Source organism: Pteropus vampyrus, unplaced genomic scaffold (genome assembly GCF_000151845.1).
Source record: "Pteropus vampyrus isolate Shadow unplaced genomic scaffold, Pvam_2.0 Scaffold227, whole genome shotgun sequence".
Taxonomy (NCBI): domain Eukaryota; kingdom Metazoa; phylum Chordata; class Mammalia; order Chiroptera; family Pteropodidae; genus Pteropus; species Pteropus vampyrus.
The window spans coordinates 1,217,313-1,229,502 of NW_011889008.1; the positions used below are offsets into that span (position 1 = coordinate 1,217,313).

A 12,190-nucleotide genomic window follows, 5' to 3' on the forward strand; every position below is an offset into this window, starting at 1 on the left:
CTAGGGCCATGGTGAGGCCGCCTGGAGGGGCCTGTCTGCAGGACAGCCCTGGGCCTCTGCTGGGATCTGGGGAACCTGGGCCTCTCCATGCCGTCCTCAGATCTCAGAGCAGCGGGATGTCCCCACCGGCCCAGCCTCCCCCCGCCACGGCAGGGGACAGGTAGGCAGCAAGAGGGGTGGCACGCGGGCGAGGAGATGTCACTGGCCTGAAGAGCACTGGGAGTGACAGTGGGTGGTCCCGTGGGGGCAGATTCAGGGGCCATTTCAGCCACCAGAGACGGGTCGGCAGAGCGGAGGAGCTGACAGAGTCTGGGGACAGGGACCCGCACTCCCAAGAGGGGCGGACGGCTGGAGAGCTCCTCGGACGGTTCTGGAAGACAGAGTGCAGGAGCCAGGACCTCGGAGGCCACACGGGGGTGTTGGACACTAGGTGGGACTCCCGCCCTGCTCAAGAGGTGCTCCTGCCTCCCGCGGGTCCCCAGAAGCCCTGGCCAGCCCTGAGGTCTCCACAGGGACAGACGGGCAGCTGGCGGCACCTGAGGAAGCCGGGGAGCTGGGGACAGCAGAGGTGCCGATGGCTTTTTGGTGCAGCCCCCGTCCCCACTGGAGCCTAGCCCAGCCTGATGGAGTGGCCGCTAGAGTGGGTGTGGCGCCCAGAAAGGCCAGCCACGCCTAGGGCCCACGTGTGCCTGTGGCCACCCAAGGCTGCCCCTCCAGGTGGACAAGGGACCAGAGTTGTCCAGGCTGTGTAGCACAGCAGCTCCGGCCCCCCCTCCCCAGCTGAGCCCCCAGGCACAGAAACCCCTTTCATCAGGCCTGTGGGTGGTCCCAGCCAGGCAGCTGGGGGGTGGGGTGGGGAGGGAGGGGCCGGGCTCACTGACAATAGGACCAGCTGTGCTGGCCCCCGCCTCCACCTCCCCCTGACTCACAGGGGCAGGCTGGCTGGACACCGGCTCACCCCTAACGGGGGCCAGTTCCACTGCCCACCCCCACCTGAAGTCCCAGAGGGCAATGTCCAGCCTCCGGCAGGATCCCTCACTTGGGTGAGCCCTGGGGGCCAGGAGGCGGAGGCCTGGACGCAGGGGCTCTGCTCAGGGCCAGATGTTCTGGCAGCCTCTCCAGCTGCCCCCCGGGGGAGCAGGAAGCCCCAGCCCCAGCTCTGGCAGCTGCCCCCCTGGGTCCGCCAGTGGAGAGGTGGGGGCCTGCCTGGGGGGGAGACCAAGGCCCATTCCCCACATCTGGCCCCCACCTGCTGCCCCGTCCTGGCCTCCCGCCCCTTCAGAGGCCCAGCCCTGGCCAGGCTTTGCGGGCACCTGCTCTTGGGGCTGCTGCGGATGAACCAGGGTCTGAGCCAGACTCCAGCAGCCCGCCCAGGCAGCCCACCGCGCCTGCGGACCGCCGCGCTCCGGTCGTGTCCTGTGCCCCCCTTCCCTCCGATACACACGGCAGAGAAGCAGGCCCCAGCTCGCGGGGAGCCAGCTGGCACCCAGTCAAACTAGCAGCCAGGCACGCTGCCAGGGCAGCCAGCCAGCCGGCACCGCCACCCGATCACCCCGCCCGCCCGCTGGCCTTTATGCTCCAAGCTCACAGCGAGGCAGCCGGCACCACGTGGCCTGTCGGGGAGCGAGGCTGCAGCACGCAGACGGCAGGGCGGAGGGCAGGGGAACCCCCGAGGAAGGGGATCCCGGGGCGGGGCAGCTGAACCGAAGGCAGGAGGGCGGCTGGGAGGGGCCCCCTGCGGCACAGCTGGCCCAGTCCGTGCCCCAGGGCAGACACACGCGCTGCGCTCAGGTGGGGCCCGGCAGGTTGGGGGGTGCTCCTCCCACTCATCTTCAGCTCCCTGTTCTGGAGCTTGGGTGGGCAGCGGAGGCCACATCCTGCTTCCCTTCGTCCCGGGTCCCTCTGTGCTCTCCCTCACTGGGCTGTGGCATGTCCCCCCAGGAAGCCCGGTGGTATACCGGGGCTGACAGACAGGTGACCGCTAGCCCTTGGGGTGGAGCCTCCTCCTGCTCAGGCTGCGTCTCAGGGATGCAGGGCAGGGCACAGGCCATGATGCCACCACCCCCCCCACCGGCCTCCCACGCAGCCAGGTACACTCCCTGGGGTGCCCGCTGAGGGCGGTGGGGTGCCCCAAGGCTGCAAGCCACTCTGGGAAGGCAGCCGTTGACTCAGGGGAAGTGAGTGGCCTGAGGCCGTTGAGCGTGGTGTCACAAGCCACCTCCCATCCCACCCTCCCAGCAGCCCCCAGAGGGGCAGGATGGGGGCACCTTCTTCCAGGGCCCCAGGGCAGGTGGCACTGGCCACAAACCGCCGTCCTCACCAGCAAGGTCCCCAGGGGTGGGACAGAGCTGCTACCAAGACTCCCACCGGGGCCCACCGCTGCACAGAGGGGAAACCAAGTCAGCAGTCTGCTGTGCCTGCACCTGCGGCCAGGCTGGGCAGGGAGCGGCCGTTATTTCAGTTGAGGTGGTCACACATGGCTGCTGCAGGCCCCCCCACGCCAGCCCCCCGCCCTCCTCCCTCCCACAGACATCCTGGGAGCCAGATGCTCCTGCCACAGCCAGGAGTGTCACAGCAGACACCGAAGGCAGAAGGGCTGGACGGGCAGGGGACGAGTGGTGCCCGGAGCGCGTGGGGCCGTCCCACGGCCAGCGCGGGAAGCCCTGCAGCAGTGCCCGGCAGTCTGCACTCGGTCTCCCCCCGGGGAGGCCGCTGGGGGTGCAGGCTCGGCAGCGGCACGTGGAGGTGAGCCTGGGCCAGGCCCTCGCCGGCCGCCTCCCCTCCACTGGGGAAGACAGCGGCTGCTCGTCGCCTGGCCGACATGTGCACTCTGCTCGGCGCTTAAAGCCCAGATTATTTTAACAACTGTCCCTCACTCGTCACCTGTCCTGTTTGGAAAACAGCCCCTTTCTTGTTGCACAAAGAGAGGTTTCTCTCGCGCTCCGGCAGCGCCGGGCGCGGTGTGTGGGTCCACGCACTCTGCAAACACATCGCCCGCCCCTCGGCAGTCACTGAGTTACGGCGGCGCCGGTGCCAGGAGCGGAGAGCCCTCTGTGCCCGGTGCCAACTGCAATTACCTCCTGCGAGCCAGGCGCCTGCTTTAACCCTTCCCACGCCCTGAGCGATGGGCGGCCGAGAGGGACCAGCGACCGCAGGCTGGGGGCGCTGGGGCCCAGCGCTGCCGTCCACGTCGCCGTGCCAAGAGACTGAGCAGATAGTGGGGAGCTGGGGGGTGCCCTGCCCTGGGAAAGCTGAGGGGCCCCCAGAGTCCTTGAATGGCCTCCAGGAGTTCTCCTGCCAGCCTCGCAGCTTGAGAGGGACGCTCACTCATGAGGCACCTACTGTGTGCACAGGGGCCCGCCTCTCGGGGAGGAGGCAGAGGCCTGGGAGGGACCCTGTTCTAGGCCAGGCCCCCAGGGTGGCAGCCTGAGTATGTTGACAGCTCCCTCCTCCCCGCCCCTCCCTCCCAGCTGGCACATCTGGAGCCCATGCCTCCCCAAGTCTGGGGGGCGGCTGCAGCCAGTGTGGAGGGTGCAGCCCCGCCCGGCGCCACAGCCCCGGCCCCACCCCCTCTCTCCCTCTCTCCCTCTGCCCATCTGTGGTGCACATCTGGCCAGGACCGCTGCTGGGCGGGGCGGGGCCCGGGCGGGCCCACCCGTTTCCAACCAATTACCACCTCTCCCACGGGGGCTCCCTGGCTGGGAGACGGCCCCTCGCCAGAGCACTTGGCGGGGTCTCCCGGGCCACGGCAGGGGAGCCCTCCACCCCGTCACTGGCCCTGGGCACCAGTCAGCGGCTCTGGCCGCGGGGGCTGCCCGGAGCCCAGGCCCCGACTTACCTTCGTGGGAGTGGGAGAACCAGAGCTGGGAGGTGGCGGGGTGGGAGCCGCGGTAGGCCTGCTCCGAGGGGGAGGGGGCGGGGCCGCCGGGGTGTGCCGAGGCCGCCGAGCCCAGGCCTCCGGAGAGGAAACTGCCCATGAAGGAAGCCGGGGAGCTCCCCATCAGGCGGCTGCTGGCTGTGGACACAGGGGCGAGAGTCAGTCTGGGCAGGCACGGCACCCCCACCACGGAGCCCTTCGGGGGGACCCTCAGGCCCCGAGCTCCCCGAGCTCCCCAAGCTTCCGTCCTCGGGCACCCAAGACGCCAAGGCGCGAGCAGCTGCCCACTCGGATGCCTGACAGCCATGCTCAGGGTCCGGAGGCCTGGGGTCCGGAGGCCTGGCGCCCGCGTCACTGCAAAGCCCTCGGGAATGGCACTCTGCCGCTTTGCAGCACGCACCCCACCCTACCCCCACAACCAGGTGCCAGGTGCTGTTCAGGGCCTGGGGGGCACACTGCTTCACGCACTGCCCTTCTCTCCAGGGGCAGGGCCCCTGACCCCACCGGACACACAGGACAGACCTGCCAAAGTGCTGTCTGTGCCCACAGCTCCCGGAAGGGTCATGGGTCAGCAGGGTCCTGCCAGAGGCTGCACCCCAGCCCTGCTGGCCCCGCAGTTCTGGGCTCTCCCCACAGCGGGGTCTTCAGCCTTCTCCCCAAGCCCGGTTAGCTGACTCATCGGACTAGGGGTTCCCTCCCAAGGGAGCAAGAGGAGAAACCGAGGCACAAGATGAGAAAGGATGGGCGGAGCCTGAGGGTGGATGCCACGGCTCTGCTTCTACATCCCCTGGGTGGCTCGGGGTCCGCCGGACCGGGCTGGCATGGAGATGCAGGTGGCCACTCGCCACCTCCCCCGCAGCCAGCCTCTGCGCCTGCCCGGCCCATACCCACCTGTGCCCTCCAGCACGGTATCCCCTCTGCCCAAGGCCAGTGGCCAAGGCCAGGCAGAGTGAGTCTGCCTGGGTTTCCATGGCAACCAGTGACTTGCACAGGAAGGATAGACATGTATGCCCAGCAGGCACAGCAGCGCCCCCCCCACCTCCGCCCGCCGCCTGGTGGGTGGTCCGGGTTGTGCGCTTGGCCCCCACCCCGGCAGGGCGCCCTAGCACCTTGTCACCTCCGACCCACAGGCAGTGAGGGACTGGGGAGCAGGGACCTGGGGGCCTGCCGCCCTGACGGACTGGGCATAGGGGCCTGTCGGGGTGTGCAGGGCTTCTGGGGACCCGGGAGGCTGCGGGCCCAGCCCAAGGTGAGTCAGGGCAGCCGCTTCCCAGGCTGGGAGGCGGGGGACTTGGCGGATTTGTGAAGCCTCATTCAGCTGCCTGGGCCCTGGGAGCTTCCCAGACACAGGGTGACTCAGCAGAGGCGGGGAGGCCGGGAGAGGGAGGGGCTGCCCCAGCCGGACCCTGGCAGCCCCCGCCCTCCATGTGCGGGTGCGAGGGCCTGGAGAAGGGTCTGCGCACGCCGGCCAGGCTGGGGTGCGAGCTGACCTCTGCAGTCACTGTCAGGCTGCAGGGAGACCCAGAGAGGACCTGGGGGCAGGGGGCAAAGGGGCGCAGGAGCCAGGGACTTCCCGGACCGCAGGGCTGAGGCTGCCATGGGCCACGGCCAGACCACAGGCACGTCCAGCCGGGGGAGGGGACGCCGGGCTGGGAAGTTTGGCCTCCTGGGCGGGCCTGGAGCAGGGTGGGAGAGGGAGGGCGGGGGGCCCCAGAGACCCTGGGGGGGCCATGCCTGTGGGATGAGTGGGGCCTCTTCCTGCCTCGCCCGGCCCACCCCAGGTCCCCCAGGCCTTCCCACCCCCGCGCCCTCCCAGGCAAGTCCTTCCACGCTGCTCCTTCAGGGACAGTGGGAAGCGGCCGGGCCCAAGAGCCGGGTCTGGATAGAGGCTTTCTCCAGCTCAGCCTGAGAACCCCGCACCTGGCTGGCTCCCACGGCACGCGGGCCAGGCCCCAGGCCTCCCGCCCCCCGCCCGGCCACAGCACCCTCTAGTCCGTGGGTCCCTGACACCAAGGCTTCAGGGCAGCTCCCTCTGAGGGTCTTGCATGCCCCCGGCCCCCGCAGGGGCAGCAGGCGCCTCCTTAAGACCCGCCACCTGGGCCTCTGAGGACCGCCGCCTGGGGCAGGGGCAGGTGGGGAGTAGGCCCGAGGACCTGCAGGGTATCTGATCCGACTGGAACCCTAAACTTGAATCTGGTGAGGGGGCTCGGGAAATGACACGTCCTCCCAGGAGACTGATCCTGGCCTGCTGGAGGGGCCCTGATCTGACACCACCCAGGAGGGGCGTTCCACCACACGGGGGCTGTGGGTGGGGGCGCCACAGCTCAGCCAGCCCGGGTGCTGGCTCCACAGAGCAGGGACACGCCAGTGGCAGGCTGCGCTTCCTCCTGTGGCCAGAGACCCCGAGCCTGGGGCCTGCCTCGCCTGTGCTGGCCTGTCTCCCTGCTTAGGGGCCTTCTTGGAGTGTTTCCTTACAGCTGGCTTCTCTGAGTCCACGAGGAAAGGACCCCTCCCCAGACTGTGGGAAATGAGGGGGTGGGACGGTGCTCCAGCCCCCGGGCCTCCCTCCTAGGCTCCCCAGGGCTTGCCTTTGCCCCTGCCCACCTGGCCTGACCCAGCCACCCTGCCCCTCAGCCTCTCCCGGCCGTGTGGGTGGCCAGCAGGGCCCCAAGTGGCCCCCCATGGACCAAGCAGTCTCCTGGGGGTCTCTACTCTCCCTTCCTTCCATACTGAAACAGAACGCGCTTGTTAGGACGACATTACATCTTTACATGCTCACTACAAAACGCTCAGTGGATGAGGTGCAGGAAGCTCACCCTGAAGACTTGGTCGGGTGCCAGGTGACCTCTCCCTCCTCAACCCCCGGCCCCCATGGCACAGGCCCTGCCAGGGGCTCTCGCGCAGGTGCGCCTCGCGCCCAGGCCCGCCCAGTGCGGCTCCGTGGCCCTTGCTCTGAAGGGTTCCGTCTCCCCTCTGCCGTCCCGGGCTGGAAGTTAGGAGATGGTGAGGGCCTTGCCAGGAGGCACCTCCGTGGTAGGTGTCGGGAGGGGGCTGCCAACCCCTGGAGCGGCCTCTGTTCCAGCCAGCTCCTGACCCCTGGACACAGCAACCCGGCTCCCGCCGCCACCTCCACCTCTGAGGAGCTTGGTGACGGCACCATGCCCAGCCGGCAGAGCCATGGCAGACCTGGCTGCCACCTCCCCAGCCCTCCCCGCTGACCAGTAGCCAGCCCCGGACAGAGCTGAGCAGAGGCGGCCTGGGCCCTGGCCAGGGCCGGGGCTGAGTGGCCAAGTCTGGCCGGGAACTGGGCCGTAGGCCTCTTTCCCCCTGGCAAGGTCCTTGCCCATGGAGTGCTGCGGTTACCGGGCTGGGAGGGGGCAGTGGGAGCCCCAAGAAGCAGGGAAGGACGGGGGCTCTTGGGTTGGACCCCGAGCTGGGGGCTCGAGTCTTGGCACCATTAGCATAAGGGCTTTAAAGACCTCATGCTAACTTATGTCACGGCCACCCCAGGTGGGGCCCGCCATGTGGAAATGGGCCCCATGGTCCCAGGGCGGGCTTTGAAGGAGGCCTGTTCATCTGAGGCTGCCCTATGAGGTAGCCACGCCCCCGGGTCCCTGTCAGCTCTCGTCACAGGGACAGGGCACATGTTTAGGGTTATCTTGCAAAGGGACCTGAACACTGCGTGAGGTGTCGGCAGGGCCGCTGAGGCGGGCCACTCTGCCCCAAGCATCTGCCCCCGGCCAGCCCAGCCAGGGTCAGCAGCCCCAGCCCCGGCCCCGGCCCCAGCCCCAGCCCCGGCCCCAGCGCTGCCTCAGCAATGCCCAGTGCCCCGCGGGGGCCTGGCCCAGGCCCCAGGCTGGCTGAGAAAACCACTCCGGAAGCCAGCCCGCCCGGGGGAGCTGGTCGACACCCCCCTCACGGCCCAGCTCCTCAGGCACAGCCCCCACCCCCGGAGGCCTGTCTGTCCCCATGCCCCAAGGCACAAACAGGCTGTACCTGGTCCCTGGCTGTGGTGGCCACTTCTCTCCTGGCTGTCCCAGCTGGATGGAGCCAGGCTGGAATGCCCTGACACCCCAAGAATCTCAAGTGACTACTGAGCCCAGCCTTTGCCCACAAGGTCACTGTGCATAGTGGTTGGCACCAAGTAGGTGGCAGAGGTGGCCCTATGTGGCCAGGCCAATCCAAGTGGGTTGGGGTCTTCCTCCGCCGACTTGTCACCAGGCTCACCTGCCTTGACAAAAATGTCCGCAGATGCTGGGCAGCCCCATGGGCTCCTGCCCAGAGCCTAAGGGCTGCCCGGGCGCTGCCTGGGTGCTTCCAGTCCTGGGCCCACTGAGACTGCCCACGGGTCTGACAGGCTGCAAGGCGCCCAGAGCTGGAAGGGCAGGCACACTGGTGGCCAGGGGCCCGCTGTGCCCGACCGCCCCTCTCCCTCCAGCCCCGGCACCCTGCCGGCCTGTCCTGGGCCAGCGCACCAGAAGCCATGTTCCACCGCGACGCCCGGCCCAGGGCAGAGGCAGCAGCAGGAGGGGCGGGGCTCTAGCGCCGGGAGGCGGGGCGGGGGCGGGGCGGGGGCTGGAGCCGGCACGGAGCGGAGCGAGCGCAGCTAGCATTCAGCTAGCATTCGCTGTGACTTAAGTGAGCCACCGGCCCGCACCCTCCTCTTCTGGAAACTGTGAAATGGGTTGTAAAAAAAAAAAAAAAGGCCTCACTGAGAGATGGCTGGCGGCCACTCCTGAGAAGCAGCCCCTTCCCAGACTCCCGCTCCCGCCGCTTCCGGAAGCCCAGCTGACGGGCTGCTGGCACGGGGCTCCCGCTCGGTGTCTGGCGGCTGCGCCCGCCGCCCGCGCCAGCTCCTACCCTCCCGCTCACACCTGCTCAGGCTCCCTGCTCCCCCGCACCGTGCCTCCCGAGTCGCCTGCACAGCCTGCCTGGGCGCAGGGGACACCTGGCTCCCCCAGGGCCATCCCTGGGTCTCCCCCAGGACACTAGGTGTGGCTGGGACACTGCAGCGACAGGTGGCCTCTGGAGCGCCCCTCTGGAGCAGAGCCAGGCCCCAGAAGGAGCTGAGCGGGAGGGGGAGGAGGCAGGATCGAGAGCCGCCACGTGGACCTTGCCCACGCCCCTCTCTCTCCAGCAAAGGGGGGCACAGAGGAGAACGTCCAGGCTGGGTGTCCATGTGTTGAAGGTGGGGAGGCCTCCCGGAGGCAGGTGGGCATCCACGTATCCGACAGTCCAGGAGGGTGGAGGAAGGGGGACAGCGAATGGGGAGGCCAAGCCCTGGTGGGAGGGGCCACGCTGAGACCGCCCCAACCAGGAACCCGAAGCAGCCACGACAGGGGCCCTAGAGGCCGGGCCACACTGCTGCTGGAGACCCACGGTGGGTGTGCACAGGTTCGCATGCCCCGAGATACCACCCAGGGACACTCCCCAGCGGGCTGGAGCCCAGGGCTGGCCCAGGCATGAAGGTGTCTGTGCGTGCAGGTGCGTGTGGCACAGAGGCAGTGGAGGCTGCAGATATGGGTGTGCATGCCTCCTCTGAGTGTGCACAAGGGGGTCGCTGGCTGGGTGGGCCCTCAAAGAAAATTTGCCAGGGTCAAGCCTCCATCAAACTGGTGCCCTCGCTAGCCCTGACCTGGAACAAGCTCCTGGCCTGGGTTCTGTCATGGGAGGGGCAGCAGGCCAACAGTCCCGCCCGCCTCCTTCTCCAAGTGAGAGGGGCATGGGGGGTACATCCGGGCTTACTTTCGGGGGAAGGGGAACCCTAGCTTCCAGTCCGCACCAATCTGCAGCTCCAAGGCCCCCAACTCAGAGCCCTGCTGCCCAGGCTCCCAGCCCCTGGACCTGGATGCGGCTCCGGAAGTCTCATGGATTCTGGTGGGGAGCTGGCAGGCTACGCGGCCAGGCCAGTTCCCCACAGCAGCCCGACCCCTCTGCGGTGGACGAGCCGCGGAGACTGGCACAAAGCCCTCTCCGATCGGCCAGCTGGCCGGGCAGGCTCTCGGGGCCCACAAATCGTCCAGATCCGGGCGGTCCCCTCACTCACCCGGTCTCACGGCACGAGGCCTGCTCTGCTTCGAGCCACCTCTGCTGCCCCTGCACCGGGGTCCCCGAGGTGCCACCCAATGACCCCGGATGCATCCACAGCTCCGTGGAGGTGGCTGGACGAGAAGCAGACGCTGAGACCAGCACAGGGAGAGGACACACAGAAGGAGAGGGAGGGGGGAAGGGGCCGGAGCTCGGTGTGAGCCCCCTGCCAGCCGACCCTGGGAGGCGGGGGCGGCCCAGAAGCATGAGCACATCGCATGGAAAGCCCCTCTTGGCCAGCCTGGGAGAACCTTCCAGAAGCCCCGGTTGGCCCAAGGGCAGCGTCTCTCAGGCCATAATAGGAAAACTCTGTGGTTGCTGAGCCACCAGCCCCCGAACGGGGAGGCAGTGATGACAGTGGACGGGCCCAACCACCAACAGCCCAGAAATAATAAAAGGAAAGCAAAATCGGATGTAAGTCTGGTTCTTATTAAAAGGGTAAATTTAGCCCTTGGGCTGATGGGGGGGGAGCCAATGCTCCCCACTGGGGCCGCCCTCAAGGCTCGGGGCTGAGAGTGACTCAGAGGGGCCCCGGGCGGGCGGGGGGGAGGGCGGAGGGGGCTGCTCCCAGCCCTGCCCTCCTCCTTGTCACACCTCCTTGGTCACCCACCTCTCCTCCCGCTCACACGGGCCCTGGCGGGCGGCCAGCACCTCCCCTTCCAGGACACTCCTGAGTTGGGGGGGGCATGCGGAGGTCAGCCCCACCCCCTCCAACCTCCCCAGCTAGAGGATCACGCTGCACCGTGGAAAGAGACTGGCCTGGCCTGGACGCTGGGCACACGCTCGTGCACACACGCACGCACGAGCACACGCACGCCCAGCCCACTCGTCGCTCAAAGGGGGGGCCCGTCTGGGCAGGGCGGAGGCGCCCAGCTTGCTGTCCCACATCCCGTCCCCTGAGCCCAGGGCCCCGGGCCCCAGGTCCTCCAGCCGACACTGGACGTGCTCCTGTCTCCACTGTGGTCAAGGAGGACGAGAGGGCGGCCTGGACAGGGCCACAGGGCCCCGCGGCGCCAGGCAGGTCTGCTCACAGGGTGTGGTCTGGTCTGGCCACACCAGCACACGATGGACCCCCAGGGAGCCGGTTCACAGGCAGGCCCCGAGCCCATGGGCAGCGACTTTGCCCTGCTGACCAGCCCTTGCCCAGCTAGGGCGTCCTGCATGGCCGGGCACTAGACCAATGTCCGGCAAGGCTGATCTCCCTCCTCCCACCTGGCCCCACAAAAGCGACACTGGACAGAGGTCTCATGGTGGCTGCACCGGACAGAGGCTCCAGGGCCAGCACATCAGGAGAAGCTGGGATGGGGGAGGCAGGTGCTGGCTGGGGCCACTGGCCTGTGCACCACCCCAGCCTGCGGAGTCATCCCTCGATGCATGTGTCTGTCTATCCATCTACTTAACCATCCAGCAACACCTCCGAGGGGCTTCGAACCCACCCGTTCCCTGCCTCACCTGGCCCGGTGCCAGGCGTGGGGCCCAGGCTAGCCCAGGGTCCCAGGAACTCACCCCCATGGAAAAACGGGGGTGGGAGGAAGGAGGAGGAAGAGAGGAGGAAGGAAAGAGGAGGGGCAGGCTGAGTCGAGGGGCCAGAGGGACACGGGACATGGCTGCCTGACTCTAGCTCCCCTTGGAAGCCAGTACGGCCTCAGCCCGGGTCGGTGTCCAGCCACCCTCCCGCCCTGACAAGGAGCCGGCTTGGGCCCGACCTCCCCTCCGCGGTTTGCCCGGGGTTGGGGGCCCTCAAAGCAGGGAGACCAGCAGGAAGGACGGAGAGAAGCCAGGGTGTCGTGCACACCGGGGACGCAGAGAGGAAGGGAAATCATGACAAACACGGAAAGGCAGTGAACGCTTTGTGGGACGCGAGCGATGACAGGCAGGGACAAGGGGTCCGAGTGACGAACACACTGCTTATTCCTCAGAGAAACCGTGCCACAGGGCCAGGGTCGGAGGACCCTGCCTGCCGAGCCCACATCCCGCCGAGAGAGCGCGGAGACTGGTCCAAGAGTCACCTGAGTGGACACCTCGGGGGACGTCGAGGGGAGATGGACCTTGGCCTGCCCAACACCCGAGCCAACGTGCCCAGCTCGCTCCCAGCAGCTGGGGACATCGCGTGAACCAGGACCCGGACAGAGACCTCTGGAAAGCCACATTCTCAAATTTCCAACGGGCCACTCTCCACACCCCACCTCAGGCTACTGTGGCAAGACACCCCCTCCCTCTGAGGAG

General features: G+C 68.3%; 1 protein-coding gene across 1 annotated transcript in view; it reads right to left on the bottom strand.

Moving 5' to 3' along the window:
• The window catches only part of BAHCC1 (BAH domain and coiled-coil containing 1), a 61,643-nt gene that overhangs the window by 36,029 nt on the left and 13,424 nt on the right, over positions 1-12,190 (bottom strand). The window contains exon 2 of the mRNA XM_023538657.1: positions 3,839-4,015. Coding sequence (XP_023394425.1) covers positions 3,839-4,015 — 177 coding nt within the window. The remainder of the gene's footprint in view (positions 1-3,838; positions 4,016-12,190) is intronic.